Source organism: Cnephaeus nilssonii (assembly GCF_951640355.1).
Source record: "Cnephaeus nilssonii genome assembly, chromosome: 12".
Classification (NCBI taxonomy): domain Eukaryota; kingdom Metazoa; phylum Chordata; class Mammalia; order Chiroptera; family Vespertilionidae; genus Cnephaeus; species Cnephaeus nilssonii.
In genome coordinates, this window is record NC_137083.1 from 19375472 (window position 1) to 19399470 (window position 23999).

At 37.8% G+C, this 23999-nt stretch overlaps 1 protein-coding gene across 6 annotated transcripts in view; it reads left to right on the top strand.

Annotated features, from left to right (window-relative positions):
* The window catches only part of DGKB (diacylglycerol kinase beta), a gene marked incomplete at both ends in the record, with an annotated part of 464423 nt that overhangs the window by 324274 nt on the left and 116150 nt on the right, over positions 1-23999 (top strand). For all 6 annotated transcript variants that reach the window (XM_079785451.1, XM_079785454.1, XM_079785452.1 and 3 more), the window contains 2 exons: positions 1397-1487; positions 10112-10307. In XM_079785451.1, the coding sequence (XP_079641577.1) occupies positions 1397-1487; positions 10112-10307 (287 nt within the window). The remainder of the gene's footprint in view (positions 1-1396; positions 1488-10111; positions 10308-23999) is intronic.

The window sequence follows — 23999 nt, forward strand, 5'->3', positions numbered from 1 at the left end:
CAAATTGACCATCACTCCAACACGCAAGATGGCTGCCCCCATGTGGTCAAAGATACCTGCCCCCATGTGGACACAAGATGGCCGCCACAATATGGCCAGCAGGGGAGGCAGTTGGGAGGGACCAGACCTGCAAGGGAGGGCAGTTGTGGGCGATCAGGCCAAAAGGGGAGGGCAGTTGGGAGGGACCATGCCTGCAAGGGAGGGTAGTTGGGGGCAATCAAGCCTGCAGGGGAGGGAAGTTAGGGTTGACCAGACCAGCAGAGGAGGGAAGTTGGGGGCGACCGAGCCTGCAGGGAAGGGAAGTTGGGGGGGACCCAGACCTGCAGGGAAGAGCAGTTGGGGGGTACCAGGCCTGCAAGGGAGGGCAGTTAGGGGTGACCAGGCCAACAGAGGAGGGAGTTGGGGGCGAACGGGCCTGCAGGAAAAGGCAGCTAGGGGGTCCCAGGTCTATAGGGGAGGGCAGTTGGAGGGGACCAGGCCTGAAGGGGAGGGCAGTTTGGGGGACCCGGGCCTGCAGGGAGGGCAGTTGGGAGGGAGACCAGACCAGTAGGGGTGAGCAGTTAAAGGGGTGAGACTTGGCAGGGGAGGGCAGTTAGGCCTGCAGGGGAGGGCACTTAGGGGCAATCGGGCTGGCAGGGGAGCAGTTAGGCATCAATCAGGCTGGCAGGGGAGTGGTTAGGTGGTGATCAGGCTGGCAGGCAGAAGCGGTTAGGGGCAATCAGGAAGGCAGGCAGGCGAGCAGTTGGGAACCAGCAGTCCTGGATTGTGAGAGGGATGTCCCAGATTGGAGAGGGTGCAGGCTGGGCTGAGGGACACCCCCCCCCCCCTGTGCACGAATTTTGTGCACCGGGCCTCTAGTTGTTCATATAAAAGAGGACACTATATTAATGAAATAATGAATGGTTATTCCCCTAATACTAAATTTTATCATTATGGATAACTATCATTTTAATATGCTATCTAATTATGTCAATTTTTGAATACATAGCCATCTAGAAAAATCTAACATTTTTACTTAGTTTCTTTTTTTCCCCATGAAAAGCCAAGACATTTTTCTCTTTATGAGTGGCTGGTCTAAGATGAAGTCATTCATGAAAAAGCTAAGAATAATAAGCACTAAAATCATATTTTAAAATCTGAGCAACTAATATATAGAAAAGTCAAAGATATACTTGAATCTGTCAGATCAATACATTCCTGTAATTCCCTCAGGGACAATCATACAATTTGACACCAACATTTAAGCTCTGAAAATTATGTGGCCATCTATTACCGCATGGATGATTCATGTCCTCAACCTTTTCTAACACTTATGACACAAGACAGGGCTACCTCATTTAAAAATTCCTTTCTGTTATTCATAATTGCCCAAATGGCTTGTTCTTTTCTTTTTCAGAATGAAGAACAAATTTTGGTATTTTGAGTTTGGAACCTCTGAAACTTTCTCAGCAACCTGCAAGAAGCTACATGAATCTGTAGAAATAGAAGTAAGAAAAATGAATTCTCTTATAATACTATGAAATGGCTTGAGTTTGGTTATTAGTATGTTTTTTGGTAGTCCATGGAAGGAGCTAAGTTTTGAGCAATCCATATAGCTTTATCCATGATTCTAAAATTTCATTTCTGTCAGTCATTGGGAATCTAGTACTATCTGAAATATTAGTATAAAGTTAAGTTCGAGTATGAGTTATTTTCATACAGTATAAAAGTAGAGTTGGAACACAACTTTAGAAACCAATGGAGAAGTTACTGGGCATAGTGTGGATACAAAAAAAAAAGTAAGGTGAAAGAAGGTACTTGAACAGAAAAGTTGAAAGATACATAAAACACACACTTATTATTTTCAGGTCTCAGTATCTTATAACCTTTAAAACACAGTTCATGAAAATTGTACTTACTTTCATGAATGCAGGTTAAAAAGTATACTTTTCCATTCCATTCATTAACTAGATTTTCTCAGTTCCTGGGGTTACCATTTCCCCATTACATTTATAGCAAGTGGAAAAGCCAAGACAGAGAGCAAAGAAGCAAGAAAAGATATATTTGAAAAAGATTTGTAGCAAATAGGTCTACGAAAATATATAGACACTAGAAGTAAAAGTTTTGGAGATGGGTTATAATAGAAATTGACTTAGTTTTATTGAGAGATTTTAGGGATTAAAGAAAAAGGAATAGCTAACTTTTGATAAGTGTTGAAGACAAACCATAGGAAGAGAACTATGAACCAAGAACATTTAATGATTAGCTGATATGAATTGAGAAATATGAATTAAAAAATAAATGCATAACTTGTCTTCTGAGACCTAAATCATTAGTGGCACATAGTCATGTAATAAGTTTGGTAAACAAACATAGGTATGGACCACATAGAATCATAATGGCCAGCTTGGTTCCTTATTATCCTACCTTTCTAATTTACTGTTAAAGGAAAGAACAGCAAATTTCAGGTATTATTTCAGAATGTAACTTTTTTGCCCTTTAATTTTATTATGTTGATGAATAAAGTGAAGTATGAGGAGAATTGGTGGTCACAAAATGGAAAATGTCCTTCATGACTGAATTAAATGATAGCCCTGGAAGGAATATAATCACAAGAGGTGAAGGGTTTAGGGCAGGCCCAACATCAACCTTCTGTGATTACTGTTCATAAAGATATATATGTGTATAATTATTTATATATTTATAGTGTTATATATTTAAACTCTTGTATATGTGCATATGCACATATATTTATTTAAAATACCTAAAGCTCTCTTCCCCTCCTGAAATGTTATTTTTAAAAATCCATTATTTCGTGGATATTGAACATGTATTGCCCTCAGAATGTTCAAATAAAATCTGAGGAAGAAGGCAAAAATGGCAAAATGTTATAAGTTTGGCTTCTGGTTGAATGTAGGGTACATGCTCTATCTTTCCTTGCCTTATCTTACCACTGAACACAGATTGAAAAATAAATGGTATAGGAGAGATACTCCTTGTTTATGTATAGGAAAACTCAAGTTGTCAGTCTTTCCAACTTAATTTATATGTTCAATACAATCCCAATCAACACCCCAGCATTATTTTGTAATATTGACAACTGATTCTAAAGTTTATATGGAGAGTTAAAGACTTAGGACAAATTGAAAAAAGAACAGAACTGGAGACTGACACTACCTAACTTCAAGACTTTGTGTAAAGCTACAGTACTCAAAACAGCGTGATATTGGTGAAGGAATAGACCAATAAATCAATGGAACAGGCTAGAGATCCCAGAAACAGACCTCCATAAATACTAATTTTTATTTATTTTTTTATTGATTAAGGTATTACATATGTGTCCTTATCGCCCCATTGCCCCCACATACCTCCACTCATGCCCTTACCCCCCTGTTGTCTGTGTCCATTGGTTAGGCTTATATGCATGCATACAAGTCCTTTGGTTGATCTTTCCCCCTTACCCCCATCCTCCCCTACCTTCCCTCTGACCTTCACTCTTAACAAAAATTTACTCAAAATGGATCAAAAGTCCTATAAAATGCAAACTTATAAGACTTTTAGAAGATAATGCAGGAAAAAAATACCTAGATGGCCTTGGATGTGGTGATGCCTTTTTAGATACACTCCAAAGATACGAGGAAACAATCAATGAGCTGAACTTTATTGTAATTTAAAACTCTGCTCTGTGAAAGACAATGTCAAGAAAATGAGGAAGCAAGCCACCAATGGAGAGAAAATATTTGCAAAGGACATATCTGATCCAAAATGTACAAAGAACTCTTAAAACTCAACATTAAGAAAATAAACAATCCCATTGAAAAATGGGATGCATACAAGTCCTTTGGTTGATCTCTCCCTCTTACCCCCACCCTCCCCTACCTTCCCTCTGAGGTTTGACGGTCTGTTTGATGCTTCTCTGTCTCTGGATCTATTTTTGTTCATCAGTTTATGTTGTTCATTATATTCCATAAATGAGTGAGATCATGTGATATTTATCTTTCTCTCTTTCTTACAAAACTAAATATACTCTTACCATACAATCCACCAATTATACTTTATTAAAGTTGAAAACCAAAAGGATTTGAAAATTTATGTCCATGCAAAAACCTGTACATGGATATTTATAACAGCTTAATTAATAATTACCAAAACTTGGAAGCAAACAAGGGGTTCTTCAGTAGTTGAATGGATGAATATATTCACACAATTATGTATTTATGTGTCACAAAATAAAAAATGTTCAAGGAAAAGGTTGCATCATATAGCAAAATATATTTAATGAAAATCTATGTGGAAAACATTGACATCTTATAGAATAACTATTTAGAATGTTCCCCCCAAAAATATGGGCACTAGAACTAAATTATTTATCTTAGGCTGTGTTCTTTACATGCCCTCCATGTCTGACTTACCATCTCTGCATTTACTGGCTTGTTCTGGAAACCACTATAGTAACATTTATAAATCAGAACCAGAGCCGTGCACTTTCCATTCTATTGTTGCAAATCTTAAAATACTTTTATAATTTTATGTATTCATCTTAATTCTAAAATTGGGGGTGTGTGTATGTGTGTGTGTGTGTTTGTGTATATGGATGGTAATATAAAATCTGCTTCTCTACTTTTTAATGAATCCAGTCTATCATATTAGTAGAATATTCCTTTCTACCCTCAAGGTTGCTTCATAATTAAATATAACAAAAACAGCAATTTGGAAATTTGATTCTGTTTCCTGTTGCTTCCTATTTGGCCTAAAATTATGCCAACTATGGTTTGAAAATATATACCAGAGAATAAAACCACTCCAGTACAAGAGTGCCTCATGTAATGGGTATATATATTTTATAAGCAGCCTCTTCAAAACACATTTACTGCATGACCCTTCATTTCACATTTCTCTTTTATACAGAAAGTTTTTCCCCAAAGGGTTGAATATTTAGAATAATATGAATATCATGAGATATAAGTTTATAATGATACTAGTGGCCCAGTGCATGAAATTCGTGCACGGGAGGGTGGGGGTCCCACAGCCCGGCCTGCACCCTCTCACAATCTGGGACCCCTCGGGGGATGTCCGACTGCCCACAGGGATCGGGCCTAAACCGGCAGTCAGACATCTCCCTTGCAGTCTGGGATGCTGGCTCCTAACTGCTCACCTGTCTGCCTGTCTGATCACCCCTAACCACTTCCCTGCCTGGCTGATTGTCCCTAACCACCTCTGCCTGCCTGCCTGATCACCCCTAACCCCTCTGCCTGCCTGGCTGATTGTCCCTAACCACCTCTGCCTGCCTGCCTGATTGTCCCTAAACCCCTCTGCCTGCCTGCCTGATTGTCCCTAAACACCTCTGCCTGCCTGCCTGATCACCCCTAACCCCTCTGCCTGCCTGCCTGATTGCCCCTAACCACCTCTGCCTGCCTGCCTGATCACCCCTAACCACTCTGCCTGCCTGCCTGATTGTCCCTAACCACCTCTGCCTGCCTGCCTGATCACCCCTAACCACCTCTGCCTGCCTGATCGCCCCTAACTGCTTCTGCCTTGGCCCCGCCACCGCAGCTTTGTCCAGAAAGACGTCTGGAAGGTTGTTCGGCTGTCTGGTCTAATTAGCATATTAGGCTTTTATTATTATAGATAGCTAAGTTTTATCTATTATTAATTAAACCTCATGCTTGGTGCTAAGCAATGCAAACACATTACAGGCAGTCCTCGGGTTACATTGGACTCCACATATGCAATTTCATGGTTACGTCGCCATCTCCCATTTATTTATTAAAAAAAAAAAAAAAAACAAGTTCCGTCATTTCGATGTATGTATATATGTGCTTTATGTTTTTTATTATTTACTGTATTTACCACAAGTAAAGGTCAGGAATTGTTATCTTTCTTTTAATTTTTTTTTTACTGTTTCACTTAATTACTTGGCACCTTCTCTAGAATTTGCTTCTAGCCCTGCTGTGTATGTGCTCTATGTGAGTGACGTAGGTGCTTATGTAGGTGGGTTCTGACTTACGGCGAAAATCGCGTTATGTCACGCCTTAGGAATGGATCTCTGACGTAACCTGAGGACCTACTGTATTTGACTTAGTCTGCCTCAAAATCCTATGAATTAAAGAGATTTTATGTTTCCATTGCAGAATTGAACAGATAAACATTTTCTTTAATAATTTAAGAGAAATAAGAATTGTGTTGCTGCCAAAAGTTTTAAATCTAATGAAACAAATAAATTGTAGATTTTATACATTTGTGTGTATATGTGTATAAACTGATAATGTATAATGCATATGGTGAGAGAGATATTAACAAAGTTGAAATTTTTAATTTTTAGGATATCAGTTATCTTCTAACTTTGTTACAAAAGATAAATGAAAAATTAGAAGTTTTAAAATTTCAATATAATATATTAAAAGCAAAGTTTATATTAAATGATTTGGGAAAGGTACCTAGGGGTCTTATGTTTTATTAAGCAAAATATGAATAATTTTTATCTGACCTCAGCATAAAATTAGACTCACTATGAAAAAATTTATTTACAGTTTATCATTAATTTTATCTTATCAAATTTATTATCCACATTTATAGCTCTCCAGTGTTACTCACATGTTTTGGATTTTCCTATCAAATTAACTGAATCTAAAACACTAAATTCACATATAAAAGCTTTCCCTTAACACCTTTGTATAGTATGGTGCAGGGTATATTAGTAAACCAGGATTCAAATGCATTGGAAAAAAATAATTTTTAAACCATCTTCTTTTCTTTTAGGTAAATTTCTATGGAACAAGATCTTCCCTTTAAAACCGAAAAGAGTAGACAATGGCATCCCAGCTTTGCACTTTGCAAATAGCTCCCATAGTACTATATGCTAACGACCTTTTTTCTACATAATAAAAATATTCAGGATTTATTGACTAACCAAGCCTGTTAGCTTTTAAGCTTTTACTTTCTTTTCCTCTGTAGCTACCTTTTTAAAAATCATGAATCTTCGAAACGGATGAAAATATTATCTGACACAGTATTATAACTTGTTTATATTTCATAGCTCTCACCTCAGCTTTTATTTCCATGCACTCCGCTGGTGTGCACCAGACAATTCCTGGTCTCCATCAGAATGAGCACTGAAAGTTTCCTGACTAACGAACATAATGTTAAAGCAAACAGAGGAAGGTAGTCTGGGGTCAAGAACTAGTGGAAACAAATCATTAATAAATAGCAATTTATGTAAGTACGCTGTCCTCCTCTCATAGGAACCTCAGTGTTCTTCATAAGTCCTTTATTGGGACTCCATGATTTTTTTTTTAACTTTGTTAAAGAGCTACTTACTCTGTTTCCTTAAAACTACATGTGACCAGACGCTGAAGATTGAAAACAAATAGTATACACTGATATTTTTCCATTGTCACATGTAGCTTCCCCGGTTCATTATTTTAAGCCTATTTGCCAATGTGCTTTCCTTGTAGGCATAAGAACAAAGGAAGACTTCTTCACTAATTCTGAAAGTAACTTGTCACAGTGGGGTTCTAAGGCCTAGTCCCATAATTGTCTTAGTGTCCTACCTGCTGTGTTCAATATTGAGTGAAAATGGAAGCCAGGCCCCAACTTCAGTTTATTTCTCCATTCTTCTGTTATTTAAGTGATTTTAGTCGGTTTGGGGGGAAACCAGACCTTTATAAATTAACAGCAGGGAAATACCAAAGGTGTCAGATTGCATATTTATCATCTTTTTCGTGTAACACTTAAATATGTATTAAGAAGTGACTGACATAAATTAGGCAGATTTCAGAAGCCACAGGCCATGGCTTGTAGGGGACCCCCTTCTGCTTGACATTTCATCCTTGTCAAAGATCAAATTATTTTAATTTAGGCTGCAAATTATAAGGAATGAAGACTTCTTTGTGGGAATTCCCTGTGGTAATCTGACTTTTGTTGTTACTGCTGCTTGTCAGTGTGCAAAAGATATAATATGCATGCAAATAAGGTTAAAAAATATGTACTATCTAATTATCCAGCCAGTACATTCCACTTGAAGACAGTGGGAGGCCTGACACACAGTATGTGTTTGATTCATTGAGGCCTGCAGGGTATTTACACAAGATTACTTTTAATTATGAAATTAATATCTGTTTATCTAGAATATATAGCAGTAAGTGAATATACACATGAGTAGAATTCTTTAGTAAAAAGAAATCATCTTAATTTAATACATGAAAAGGGAGAAAAAAAATCACTTGTTTCTGGGGTGGGGGGGCGGGGGGGAAGGAGGAGAAGACATCATCCAGACCTTGGTTTCACCCTCATTGAAGCAATTTGAATGAAAACTTGGCACCTTCTCTAGAATTTGCTTCTAGCCCTGCCAAGTAGGCTCAAGATGTGGTGCTTTATTTCACAGTGTTTACATTTTAGTGACTAAGATGCAGTATGAGGTTCAGTGTGATGAGGCAGAAGTGGAAAAGGGTAAAGATGTTCTATTTGTTTCCTTTTTGTTTTTTATCATGTTGACATAGCATTAGCTCCTCTAGGTTCAGACATCATGATTGCCACGAGAAAGAAAATGATGATTCCTCTCAATGTCTTTTTCCTGGACTATGACATGATACATAAAACAATCGCACTGCAGATACCCTTCAAGTTCTGAAATACATATTCCCAACAAAGTTTTTTGTAAACCACACTTATGTATTTACATCTCTCTTCTCAGATTGACTTATAATTGAACATGGGAGAACAATGTCTGGGTTTTATTTGTATTTAAATAAAACTACCACTACCACTTTAGAAATGAGTGACTCCAAAAATACAGTGTAGCCTGTCACTCTCTACATATGTCCATCGGTGGAAATGAAGAGAGAATTCAAAATATTTTAAAGTTTACCACTGTGTCTGTTAGCAAGTTTTGTATTTTTCAGACAAACAGAAAAAAACCTGCCCAATTAATGTTTTTTATTTTTTAATTCGTTGTTACAGCAGCTATAAAGTGGTGATGGGTTGGCGATTACATTTACCGCTACTCTTGGCCTTTCCCTCACTCAGCCTGCCTAGTCCTCCATATTCATTTGGACAACTACGTGTTTCATCGCCTTTAACGCTGTATTTGGAACTTGATCTAGAAAAGAAAAACAAAAAACCATCATTGGCCATTCTAATGTAATTCAGAGCTCTTGCAAATTCTGTTCTGAACTTTTCTTTTTTCAAACGTCTCTTCTTATTCACTTTCTCTTAATAGTGCCTTGAAGTGTGTTCTAAATAGGAGGCAATCATTAAAATGTCCACCTAAAATTTGACCAGACTTCCCAGAATCAAGCTTTTTGTAACACATTGGAAATGTATAACTTGTTATACATGCAGATGCTAATGCATCTCTTTCCCAAAGGTTTTCTGTAAACAAAAGACACTGATGATTCAATTTGATCATTTTAAAAGAGTCTGTATAACAGGTTAATGTTATTGTCTGTTTTATATTCTATATTGACATTTAGGGTAAATATTGAAGTGTTCTTGAAAAGCTTATTTAGAAACTAGAGGCCCAGTACATGATTGAATCATGCACGTGTAGGGTCCCCTACACGCTTTCGCTTTTTCGCTTTTCGCGGTGGAGCTGGGTGCCTGTCTGCTGGTGCCGGAACAGACAGGCACCCAGCTCCCCCACTTTTGATGGTCCACGGCCGCTGAGGGGGCTACCCTGCTGTTGAGAGGCACAGGGGGTGGGATTCCCGCCCCCTGCGCCTCTCAACGGTCACTGAGGGGGGCTGCCGCAGACACCTGGCTACCCTGCCGTTGAGAGACGCAGCTGGGTGTCCGCAGCAGGCCCCCTCAGCGGTGGCGGATCTGGCCGTTGAGAGGCACAGGGGGCGGGAGTCCCGCCCCCTGCGCCTCTCAACAGCAGGGTAGCCCCCCTCAGTGGCAGCGGATCCGTGCCTCTCAATGGCCGGATAGGCCACCCCGAGTCCTGCCCCCCAGCCTCCCGCCGCCCAATCGTGGGTGTAGCGGAGTGATGGTAATTTACATGTTACTCTATTATTAGATAGGATGACAAGATTATGGATTTTAAAGTTCTTATTAAGAGATAAAGAAATACAGAAGGAGAAATCAAGGAAAGAAAGACAAACTATCTTTCTGTTCTTTTCTTTTGACTGATCAGTGTGATGGAGTTCAGATAGATTTAATAAACATCTCTCTGGAAGGAATTGCCATCTTGAATATACCCAGCATGCATGGAGGATCCAACCTTTGGGGAGAGTCTAAGAAAAGACGAAGCCATCGCCGGATAGAGAAGAAAGGGTCTGACAAAAGGACCACACTCACAGATGCCAAAGAGTTGAAGTTTGCAAGTCAAGGTAAGTTTTCCCACACTGTTTGTTAAATGTATTTTAATCTGTTTTCAGAGGCTACATCAAAATGAAAGAATATCTCATCCCACTATCGTCTATATATTTATAAGTTGTGTTTTTTTAAATCAGATATGCATGTGTGATTAAATTATATCATAATAGATTCTACAATCATGTGTATACTGGCTGAATTTTTTTTTTTTACTCCTTTATTCTCTTTTGGGTATATAACGTCCTACAGACAATAAATACATCTGGATATTTAGAGTATAATAATATAGCGTATATTGTACACATAATCTGGAATGTGATTGTCTTGCTCAGGGTGTTCCAGTTGCTCTAACAAGGGCTAGTTAAAACTTTCCTAAGGTTGTGCTGCAAGAATTTTTATTTGTGGCTTTGCTCAGTCAGGCTGTGACATTGAAGTATCTTATATTAAGCTGTTGTTCTAAGTACCATATATAATTGCATGTTTAAATATCCCACAATAAATTTCAATTATCTGCTGCTATTATTTCAGAAATTTAATAACAACAATTAGGAAACCTGGGGCACAGGGGGCAAAGGATGAACAAAATAGAATAGTTGTGGATGAGAATTTTCCACGACATTGTAATATATATCACATTGGGGCTTGACAACCAACTCCTGTTGATAGATTTTATAAGCAAAGATAAATTGGTAGCATTCTAATAAGTTATCATGTCCAAATAATTTATGGGTATTATCCATACTATTTCATTACCTTTTAGAATCTACCTAATTCTATTAATGACATTCAGATGTCTAAGAAAACACACTGGCTCAGGCCAGTGCAAAGACAAAATGTGAAGTTGTTATAGGCTTATTATGAACCCAATAAAATAACGTGTATATTTTTTAATAAAATCAATGTGAGGAGGGTTGTTAGGCTTGATGGTGATAGGACGTGGCTTTTAACCCTTTGCACTCGCTTGCTTTTTTCTCGATTCCTTTATTCTAATGCTAACCGTGTCGAGTCACACTCAACATCCGCGTGCAAAAGGTTAATGTCTTCAGGTGTCTGATTCAAGTTTCAGTAGCAGGCAGTGACTTCTGTTATGTGGAATTTGGTGACTATGAGAGTGACAAAGATTGATGGAGAAAGCATTAGGTATCCTCTTGAAAGAAGTGCTTATTACAACCTGCCAATGACAGAGGTTTTGATGCCCCTTAGATGTGTAGGTAATCCTAAAGAGGTACATCTTGAAAAGTAGTGCAATTTATTTATTTATTTTGATTTCAAATTACATTTAACTTTCAATATTATTTTGTATTGATTTCAGGTGTACAGCCTAGTAGTTAAGACAATCATATACTTTACAAAGTGTTCTCCCCTATATTTTCACTACCCTCCTGGCATCCTATGCATTTAATCACAATATTATTGACTCTATTCCCTATGCTGTATTTTATGTCCCCATGACTACCAATTTGTACTTCTTAATCCCTTCACCTCTTTCACCCAGTCCCCCAGCCCCCTCTCCTCTGGCAACAACAAGTCTACTCTTTGCCTCTATGAGTCTGTTTCAATTTTGTTTATTCATTCATTATTTTCTTTTGATTCCACATATAAGTGAAATCATATGGTATTTGTCTTTTTCTCTTTTTCAAAAGTAGTGTAACCTATATAATAAAAGCTTAAGTGACCATTACAGCAGAACGACCTGTCGCTATGATGCACACTGACCACCAGGGGGCAGGCACTCAATGCAGGAGCTGCCTCCTGGTGGTCAGTGTGCTCCCACAAGGGGGAGCGCTGCTCAGCTAGAAGCTGGGCTCACAGCTGGCGAGTGCAGCAGTAGTGGTGGGAGCCTCTCCTGCCTCCATGGCAGTGCTAAGGAGCATCGAGCCAAGTGGTAAGGAGCAGCAAGCAGGCGGGTGGTAAGGAGTGAGAGCTCCCAGAATGCGAGAGGGTGCAGGCCGGGCTGAGGAACACACACACCCCTCCCGCCTCACTGCACAAATTTCATGCACCGGGCCTCTAGTTTAATATAAGTAAGTTTATACCAAATTAATTAAAGTGCTTTATACTCAAAATGAAAAAAACTATATGAAAACATGGGGAAATTTTAAAGGAGAAATACATAGACAAAATGAGCAGTTTGGGACTCTATAAATTTAAAGCTGAATGGAATTATATATAACTAGAGGCCCAGTGCACGAAATCCGTGCACTTGGGGGCGGGGGGGGGGGGGGGCGGGTGTCCCTCAGTCCGGATTGTGAGAGGGCACAGGCCAAGCCAAGGGACCCCACAGGTGCACGGTCAGGGCAGGGGAGGGACATGGGAGGTTGGCCAGCAGGGTAGGGACCACAGGAGGGCTCCAGGGCATGTCCAGCCCGTCTCGCTCAGTCCCAATTGGCCAGACCCCAGCAGCAAGCTAACCTACCAGTCAGAGGTCTGCCCCTTGGTGGTCAGTGTACATCATAGTGAGCAGTTGAGCGGCTTTAGCATATCATTAGCATATTATGCTCTGATTGGTTGAATGGCCAAACAGATGACTGGACACTTAGCATATTAGGCTTTTATTATATCCTATATAATAATAGAGGAATATGCAAATTAGCCGGGGTGCCATAACATCACGACTGAACAGCAGGGACCTGAGGCTGCATGGTGCCTGGCTGGGGCAAGGGACCTCAGGCCATGCCCCCCACCTGGCAGGGCTTGACAGGGAACTCAGGCCTTGCCCTGCGCCCGGCGGGGCTTGACAGGGGAACTCAGGCTGTGCCCCCCACCCTAGCTCCAGGCTGAGAGACCTCATGCTGCGCCACCCCCCGCCCCAGCGCTGGGCCAAGGGACCTCAGGCTGCTCCCCCTGCCTGGTGGGGCTTGACAGGGACTTCATGCTGTGCCCCCCCGCCCCAGTGCCAGGCCGGGGGACCTCAGGCTGCCCCCCACCCCTGTTCCAGGCCAGGGGACCTCAGGCCAAGACCCCCCCCCCACCTCAGGCACCAGGCCGGGGGACCTGAGGCTGCACCCCAACCCGGTGTGGCTTGACAGGGTACCTGAGATTGCGCCCCCAACTCAGAGGGACTTGATGGGGGTGGGGCCTGCCGGGTCTGGGTCTCACCCAATGGGGGTGGGACCACCTGGGTCTGGGTCTCCTGTGTTTTCAAAGCGCATGCGGGTAATGGGTTGTGACTTGACTCTGGGTCCTGCAGCACACCCCAGACTCTGACAGGAGGGAGATTTTCATATACATTTTACTAATTTTTTTTCATCTCGGACACTTCTATTATAGAGAAAGGGCAAATAGCAATATTAAAATATTTCCTCTAATTAATTCCCATTTAATATCGTGAACTGGGCCACTAGTAGGATTATAAACATCTAAGATTTAATGTGGTTAATATTGCATTTATATTTAAATAGTACTTCAGTAAATTTCTAAGAAAGTTAACAAAAAATTTCTAAATATTAAAATTAGTTCAAGGACCATACTAAGATCAAACATAAAAAGCTCTGCTCTCTCCCTAGGGAAGCAATGATTAGATATACATTACATAGTAATATAGTTCATGCAATCAAAAAGAGTTTTATGTATATTATATATACATATAATAATTTTCAGGTTTATTTTTATAGTTGGTCACTACATACCAATACTTACCATGTCCTTTGCATGTAGATATTACAGTTAAATATCTGAATTGATTCTCAATGCTCAACTGCCAACTATGTTCACCCATTGAGCTGTTAAAACTCTTAAGACTCTAGGGTATGTTTTACCAAGGCAAGTGAGTACACCCTCTATGGAGCTACTGCAGAAATGCCATTTACTGGCCTCACTCTTCTTCTGTGTATGCTTTTCTCAATCATACACATTTGGAATAAAGCAAAGAGATATCAGCCAGAACTATCCTCATGGACTATCAGTGCTCATAACTATAGGAATCTCTTCCCATTTTACCTTCTTGCTGTGTGAAACAATTGGGACCAAATTTTCATAAATGTGGGAAAGGAGAAAGTGGAAATCTAAAGGGTTTATGACTTAGGGATACTTATTCTCAGTACAAAATGGAGAAAAACAGTAGAAATTAGAGTTTTTGAAGATCATTGTGTGAACAATAACAGAAGAATGTTTGTAACTAAATTGGCTCAATTTTTTTGTTCCCCCTCTTACTGAACTATGCTTATAGGGTTTAGTTTTATTTCAAGATAAGTGTAATTTCATTGATAAAAATGACCTTATCAGCTAAATATAAAAAGTAGATTAGTATATGTTAATTACTTTTTCCTTTTAATTAAATTTCCCAAGAAAATATTTTATTTTGATATATTTTACAACAGAATAGTGGAAAATATCTCCTCTTTTTAAGTATCTTCAAGCTTTGAAGTTTTAATTTTAAATTTATTTTGTTAATTATTAAATGTTATACTTGATAGTGAGGAGTGAAATTTAATACTTAAAACATCTGTATGAATCCCTTTCCTAAATGGTATATTATTCAATCATTTTGTTTTCAATTTCACAAAAACAACAATGATATTAATGTGAAGGTCAATGAGCATTTTAAATCTAAATGTATTTTCAAATATACACAAAATGATTGCAAATATAGAGGTTAGAATGAAATGTGGAAAATATAATTCTAGTCCAACATATTTCTTTAACCCAGATTCAAATTAATGTATTTTACTATATTAGTAAGAAAGTGAAAAATTGAATAGTGTAACTTCTTTATCAGGAGCATTTTCTCAAAATATTAACTAATAATTTTTCTGATATGCTTCCATAAAATACTAAAGTTTAAGAAATGTTTACTATATTGAAATGGATTCTTGTTTCCACAAATCTTCAAAAGCTTTTGCTGATGTGGGTGGGTGGAGTTGGGGAATCATGCATAACTAAGATTTTTTTTAATAAAGGTAAATTATTTTATTTAGTAGAAAGATATATATTAAGAAAAAAGTTTACAAGTTTTCTTTTTAATTAAAAAACGTGTCATAACCAGTGATCCCACTTCTAGGAATATATCCTAAGAAGCCCAAAACACCGATCAGAAAGAATATATGCACCCCTATGTTTATAGCACCTCTATTAACAGTAGCTAAGAACTGAAAACAGCCCAAATGCCCACCGGTAAATGAGTGGGTAAAAGAGCTGTGGTACATTTACACTATGGAATACTATCCTATATAATAAAAGCCTAATATGCTAAGTGTTCGATTGTCTGGTCGGCCATTCAACCAATCAAAGTGTAATATGCTAATGACATGCTAAGGCTGCTCAACTGATTGCTATGATGTGCACTGACCACCAGGGGGCAGACACTCTGACTGGTAGGTTACCTTGCTGCTGGGGTCCAGCCAAATGGGACTGAGCGAGACAGGCTGGACACGCCCTGGAGCCCTTCCGCTTTCCCTCCTCAGCTGGCCAACTTCTGGTGTCTCTCCCCAGCCCCGATTGTGCACCGATGGGGTCCCTCGGCCTGGCCTGCACCCTCTCGCAATCCAGGCTGAGGGCCCCCCCTCCCGAGTGCATGAATTTTGTGCACCAGACCTCTAGTGTAGCTATAAAAAAAAAGAATTATCTGTTACCCTTTGAGACAGCATAGAGGGACCTGGAGAATATTATGCTAAGCGAAATAAACCAGTTAGATTAAGAGAAGCATCACATGATCTCATTCATATGTGGAAACTAAAGAACAAGATAAACTGATGAACAAAATAGATCCAGAGACATGGAAGCATGGAACAGACTGTCCAATCTCAGAGGAAAGGTGGGGGTGGGTGGTTGGGTGGGTGGGAAGAGATGAACCAATGAATTTATATGAATATGCATAACCCATGGACACAGACAATAGTGTGTTGAAGGCCTAGGGAAAAGGGTGCAGATTAGAAGGGGTCCATGGGGGGAAAAAGAAACATTTGTAATACTTTCAAAAATAAAGATTCAATTTTAAAAAGTGTCATAGACCAAAGGTACAGGATTAAGTTTTGAGCATTAAATTCTTATATATATTATGCTGTACATGATCAGGAAGTCCGGCACAATATTTGCTTGCAATATTTGAGGATATTCACAGTGTAAGATTAGAGTATCTTCAGTTAAGAAATTCACTGGTTGGAAATTTTGGCGTTGATTTCATTCAAGTTGATGAAAATTATAAGGAATTCACTTAATTGCATTGTTGTTCCAGAAAAATATTCTATAACAGTTGGATGCAATTCTGAATCAGATTCACACTCACACTCATCTAATTCAGTGAACATTTCCTTAGTGGGTTTGTCTTTTATTGTTTTTCTCTCTTTTCTTTCTTCTTTGAAATATAAATGAGTGTATAATATATAGACAGCAGATCTTCAAGCAAAGCTGTAAGGTAGGCCGGGTACATCTCCAGTGCTCTTAGCCTTAAGAGTCCATCATCCCCATTTGTATCAATTGCTGAGTTCATCTTCGCTGCCCCCTCTTCTGAATTAATTCTAAGCACCAGCAAGATGTCTAATAAATTTATGCACATTAATGTATAAATGACTGATTGCACGAAAGGAGAGATATTTGCATTTTAAAGGAAATAAAGGCCTTCAGCTAAACCATTATTTTTCAAACTGAGTTATAACTCCAATTCTTCAGAGGTGCCCTAAAATTCTTCAGCGGTTCCAATTCATTATCGCCATATTTTGGAACAATAAAAACTATAATAAAAACACCCTAAAGTGTGTTCTATATAATAATTTTCTTCATATTAATGACTTTCAAACCTTTAAATTGTGTTACCAGACAAAAAAACAACTTCCTCTTCTCCTGCTTCTCTTCTTCCTCTTCTTCTCCATCAATTAATAGTAGGTAGATTCAAGAAATAGATGTGTGTGTATACACACACACACACACACACACACACACACACACACACACATATATATATATATATGTAGATGTTCATATGTATATACATATACAGATGTAAATTAGTAATCAGTAACAATCACATTAACTGGAGGGAGAATCTGTAGCTCTACAATGGTCATCTAAAAATATATATTTGCATATTAAATGAGGATAATTATACAAATGGGTATATTACCACCATAGCACTTGTTAATTAAATGGAATTAAAAGGCCTACAAGCTCAGGTACTTTTGTTTGACATAGTCAACCAACAGCATAACAATCAATGGGCATGCAAACAGGTGACAATGCTAATATTTTAAAAGAAAATGGTCCCTCCTGTTTGGAAAATTTTTGCTTATAAAGAAATTGCACTAGTAAGCTCACTCCCCAAAATAATAGTCTTGTACTAGTTTGTATATCAAGTGCATTTTATCACAGATTTGTGATATAAACATGTTCACCACTGCAAATAAAGAGCCAGCAAAGAAACTGAAACACATTTCAGCTAAGTATGCAGAATGAAATAAATTTGACTAATTGAAACTTCAAGTGAACATCTGAACCAGAGAGCAAGTAACATCATATCATACACTTGTACTGAAAAAGTTAAAAACAAAACAAAAAACACAGTATTAAAAAGACATTTTGGAAGTATTTTTTAACTGAACAGTGAGGGTCTCTCAGGTAATGTGAGCACTTTTTAGTTATTCAAATGGTTTCAATTCTGAAGATAATAAGCCCAACTATTCCACTATCCAGCGCTGAAATCAGAATGATACAAGATAGCCACGTGAGATGTAAAAAATGTGTACCATTTACAATTACTTATCTGTCAGTGTCAGGACATTCCCACCACTACACACCCTAAACAAAAAAAAGAGGTCAATGAAAAATAGGATGCCTGTGACATTGCAGCTGTCTTCTTCAAAATAACTTCATTGTTTTCATAGATTTACTGCATTTAAAGTGGTAGCAATTTAAACATTTAAAATGCATTTTTACAAATAACATGCTAAGTTTCTCTTTTATTTACTGGTTTCTAAAAAATTGCTCCTTTTTTTAAAAAAAGAGGTTGATTGCTTTGAAAAACTTGAAAACCACTGAGCAAAAGTAATTATATTTAAGCCATAGTTTCAAACATTTGCCAGAAGCTAAAGAGAGGTACTTTCGGGAGCAGCTGGATTTCCTGCTTAAATCCTCATTAACTGGGTGACTATCTACCCCCCCTATGGATACAGCTAGCCAGGTATATTATTAAAACTAATTAATATACGATGTCTCTATGAAACTTTCAATAATTTAATTCCCATTTACCAATGTTAATTCTCTTATTTGGATGGAATTTCCCAAAGTGTAGCATGCATTCAACTGATAGAAAATGGAGATGGTTTAAGCAGTAACAGATGAATATTTTAAAGTTTAATAGTTTACTATTACAGGTGTTTTCTCTTCATAGTAAGGGATATGTTTTTTAAAAAGTATAATTGTAATATAAATTTAATTTTAACAATAAATTTATTTAAGTAAAAACCAAAACTAAGCAGTAATACTGGAGGTACATGGACATGAAAAAATTGAAGGTAGAACAAACAATACTAAAGTGTGGAAAATTGCACCAGGCAAATACTTCAGCTTCTACCACTTTATATAGTTTGCATAGCCCCAATTTTGAATTCTTAGTATAAACAATATTTTTATTCTTCATTATCTTGTGTAAAATGTACTATGTACCAGTTTCCCAAGAATAAGCTCTTCCATGAACTTTACACTGTACACGTCCCCACCCTAGCTTATTTTTTGTCTGTGCACTGGGCTAGAGAAGACTAAAACCCTGATTCCTCCTAGGATTAGCTGTCAAGAAATCTCTCTACATCAAATGACTTTATTAATATATTTTTGAAACCTCTGAAGAAGTAGGGGGAAAGAGGTCAGTTTAAAACAAATTGATCAAAGAGAATAAATGAGTTGATGTCTATGAACGCTTGGCAAAACTTGAATTTCTTTTGCCTCTGCAGATAAATGAGGTTATTGGCTCTGATGTCTTCACCTTTAAAATGGGGATGATGAGTTCTGGAGGAGCAGAGATTAATGTGTGGGTGCTGTATGTCGTATTGTCTGGATAATTGCACAAGGAGCATTTAAATAGCTAGACCCCAACACTTTCAATACCTTGTAAAAGTTATACTTATCTGAAATTTTATGGTAATGGGCTTTTGTCATCCATTATCAATTTTTCTATACATTTCTATGGGTTATTTAGGGTAATTTACATGGCAGTGTTTTAAGTTATCTAAATATAACTGCAACATTTTAGAACTGTAGATGATGTGTTTGGCATTCAAACACCAGCAAGCAGAATAATTTCCAAACATTTAAAGTCAGTGATTAAATCAATTAAGTTTAGAAACAAGAAAAGGATTTCATGCTGCATTATTTTGGTTGGATATTAAAATTGTTGAAAAAAGATCATGGCATTTGAGATGTTGCATTTCACAAAAATATATGGACATACTAATACATGATAATTGGTTGAAAAGAGATAGACCCAAACATTTGCTAGCTAGTAGCCTTTAAGGAGATATCTCAAAATGAGTTCCTAATTGTATGTTTTTAAACAACCTCCCTTGAAGTTTTCCAGCAGTAGGTAACACATACAATAGCGTGAACTTAATAAAAGCTATCAAAATATAAAAATGTGTTCCCAATTAAAGATTGCATCATTAACCCGGATGTCTTAATGTTGTGACTTTTTTAAAATAAAAGTCATGCTTTCAAAGTTTATAAACAGTAATAAAACAAAATTAGAGAATATAAGACATATTTCCTGTGTATAAAATTAGAACTATATTTCAAAATATAAGACCATGTATTCTTATCTTTGGCCTAGCTATCCTATAAAAGCATTTATATTATGAAGAAGCATTTATGAAATTTATTTGTCATGACACTATAAAAACTTCATAGAAACTGCTAGCCTCCTAGAAATTTGGAAAGGAGAAACCATAAATTGAATAAATTAGTATTTTAGGAACAATTAAAACACTAAATGATCTTTGGGATATTTTTATATTCCTTCTGGAGCTATATAAAGTACCTTTTTGTAGCTAGCATTATTTCTCCTTTTTCCCATGTTCAGTTGTCAAATTTTCAAAATCTGATATGCAGTAAAATTCCCAAAACAAATCTGACATGCAGAATAATGGTAGAAAACTTATAGTAAAATTTGCAAGGCCACACAATTATTTTGGATGTAATATAACATATAAGTATTCATTTAAACAAGAAAATAGTATTCTCTAATATTATAAATGAGATTGTTGCTATTAAGGGCATATATATATCCTACCTAATAAAATAGTAATATGCAAATTGACCGCACATTCGCTACACCCAAACCACGCCCACCATCCAAAGCCACACCCACCAGCCAATCAGGGTGAGTATGCAAATTACCCAACAAAGATAGCGGTTAATTTGCATACACTGAGGGAGGGAGGAGTGAAGACTGAAGACAACTTAGAAGGAAGATGGAGGAAAAGCGGAAAGCAAGATGGCTGCCAGAGGGAAAGTCCGGGTGGGGCGGGGCAGGGCGGAGTGGGGCGGAGCGGGGCGGAGCGGGGCTGGTGGCAGTGGCGCACGGGTGCAGGAGCGGTGGCCACAACAGCGGCGGCAGCGGCAGCTTGCAGGATTTTTCCTGCAAATGGGCTACTAGTATATATATATACTTTGATTTTAATTGTAACATCCGAGAAGGATGAAAAATAGGAATGCTTTAACAGGTCATTTTCTCTATAATGTTGATGTCCACTATCAGTGATAAAATAACCATCTTATTTGTTTCTGTGACATAGTATCCAACCCTGAGTCTGTTGAAAATAATGGTAGGTCATCTACCCAGACCAAGACTGCATTATAATTTTAAGTAAATTTAACTAATGCAGTGGTAAAAATATAAAATGCATTTTTAAGTTAAATAAATATTGGCTGATTATACAAGCTTCAACTAATTAAATAACACCCATAAAGCATGCTATCAAATAGATGTCACATAAAGTTTCCAAATATGAGACTATGCATAGACGTTTCCTAAATATAAAACCCTATCATAATCTTGCCATTTGAGGGTAATGTTTTGAAGATCCTATAAGAGATGTGTTCCAGGGAACTTAAAATAATTTGTTCTATTGAAACCAAAGTGTGGTGGGATTGAGTTCGAGTTCATTGTCTCGAAAAATGAAAGAATGGATCTGCAGACAAAAATGATTAGCAGGAGCAAAGTTTATTGATAATAAAAGGCGCAGCTGGGGTTTCAGGAGCAGGCCCGTGTCCATGTTACCTCCGGGCGTCTAGTATCCAAGCTAAGTCAAATCTGTTAGTCCATGTGTGGAGGCCCACATGTGAGCTCAGGGATGTGTTCTCCTGCCACAGGAACATCAGGAACCCATTGCACACTAGAGAGAGAAAAGAATAAGGAGAGGGAGCACGCTCTTTTTATCTGGGAGGAGGTGGGATAGATACAGCCTTGCTAGTTCATGATTGGTCCTTTCAAAGAATTTTGCCTCAGCCACATTCTTGGGATTGGTTTATATGCCATTTGCCTTGTGATTGGTTATTTGCAAGTTTCCTGTCTTAGCAACATCCATATATTTTATGGATTGCCTTAGGAGCTTCTGCCTACCTGAGTTGCCAGGTTCTCCTTCCTCTTCTCATGGTCCCGCCCTTGTCTACCTAGCTTTCTTCTGTCCCCTCACTATAATCAGGACATATGACAAAAAGTTAGGGAGGATTTAAAAAAATAGTAAACATTAAAGAACTATGAAAAAGACATGAAATCAACTACATACGTTGTTAAACATAGGTCATGGTTTTATTTTTATTTTTTTCTGTTGGTATTAAAAGCTGTTTTCCTTTCCTCAGATAGGAAATAATACAAAAGAAACAGTATAATCTCATTGAGAATTAAACTTCAATTGTACCATCTTGAGGAATGACATTTAGAGATTTCAAGTCCTACCAGGAGAGACATTATTCTATCTCTATTTTTAAGGTGTTTTTTGTTTTTGTTCTCTGCTGGTTACCTTGATGCAAGCAATGGAACCACTAGAATCTGGCATCTGGTTCTCTTTGCACACACTTATCTAACTACCAGAGAGTGACAGGGGGTCCAGTACAGAGCAAAGAGACCTGTTTATTGAAAGAGTCAAATCCCACAATCTACTAAATTATCTTTGAGCTGTATGAATTTGAGTTAACCAAGGCAACTAAAGACTGGAGTTCCATATATATATATGCTAATAAAAGGGTAATATGCTAATTAGACCAGACATCTTCTGGGCAACCTTTTAAACGTCCTTCTGGACAAAGCCATGGTGGTGGGCAGAGGCAGTTAGGGGGATCAGGCCAGCAGGGGAGAGCAGTTAGGGGCATCAGGCAGGCAGGCAGAGTGGTTAGGGGTGATCAGGCAGGCAGGCAGGTGAGCAGTTAGGAGCCAGCGGTCCCGGATTGCAAGAGGGATGTCTGGCAGTCGGACATCTCCCAAGGGGTCCCAGATTGGAGAGGGTGCAGGCTGGGCTGAGGGACCTGCCCATGCACAAATATATATATATATATATATATATATATATATATATATATATATATATATATAGAGAGAGAGAGAGAGAGAGAGAGAGAGAGAGAGAGAGCGCTAGTTAACAAATAAATGGTAGCTTCTTGGACAGTATCCAGCCAACTCTGTTTTTAAAGTTCATCATTTCCTCCACATTGAATGATTATTTCCCTGGCTTAATAAAAAACATTTTTATTGATCTTCCTTTGATAAACTGTGGATTTGCAAACTCAGGGAATTTTTTGTTTTGTTTTGTTTTAGGTAGTGTCTATTGGCTGTTGTAAAGTACAACTGTTAATCAGAATAAGCTAGCGATTGAGGCCTGAATGTTATAAGGTGACAGTCACTTGAAATAAGACTGAAAATCTCCATGGATAAACATGACTAATTTAAATAAGCCCTGGGGAGCTTTTTTGAGAAAGTTCAAATGCCTGATGAATGCCACACTGTTATTCTAATTATCCAGTAATATGGGACAAAATAGCAATCTCCTTCATCCTTTTATTTACAAAGCTGCTCCAATTATCATTATATTTTACCTGTTCAAGCTCTGAAAGATTGTTCCTCATGGAGAAACTCATTAAAAGAGAATAATTATATTATATTTCACAGATTCGCAGAAAGAAAATGTGTCTTTGAACAACTTCATTTCCCTGAACAGTTGTTCATTTTAGGGTGGAAGACAGGTCTATTAAGTACCTTCTACACTTTTTAAACATGTCAAATCAAACCATTAATACCGAAACTAGTAATTTGATTCTAATTAAATGAAAGAATCAGCTGCTATTTGTAGAATTTAATTTTGGTGAATGAAACAAACATAACAATATTTTCAAAATATATTGAATAACCAAGTAAGAATTTTTTATGCATAATGATTTAAATTCATGTCTCTTCTGATAGTTAAAGCCATTAGCATACTGACATCTTTCCCTATTGATGCTTGAGAAAATGTACTCTATCCAAAAAATTACATAAAGCACATTTTCTTACTGAGTGTGGCATTCACAGTTTCAGAGTATCTTGTTAGAAAAATAAGAGAAAATCAACCAATATCAAAGAACATTTCAGTTTTATATTTACTGTAAGAAAGGTTCATGGTGTTTGCAATTAAATGTATTTTCAACATTTAAAAAGTCATGTGCTTTAAAACGTGACTTTGAAGAAAACAGGTCCAAGACACGTCACTGTATATTTGAACAGTTGGTATTGTGTAATAAGCTATCCATGGTCA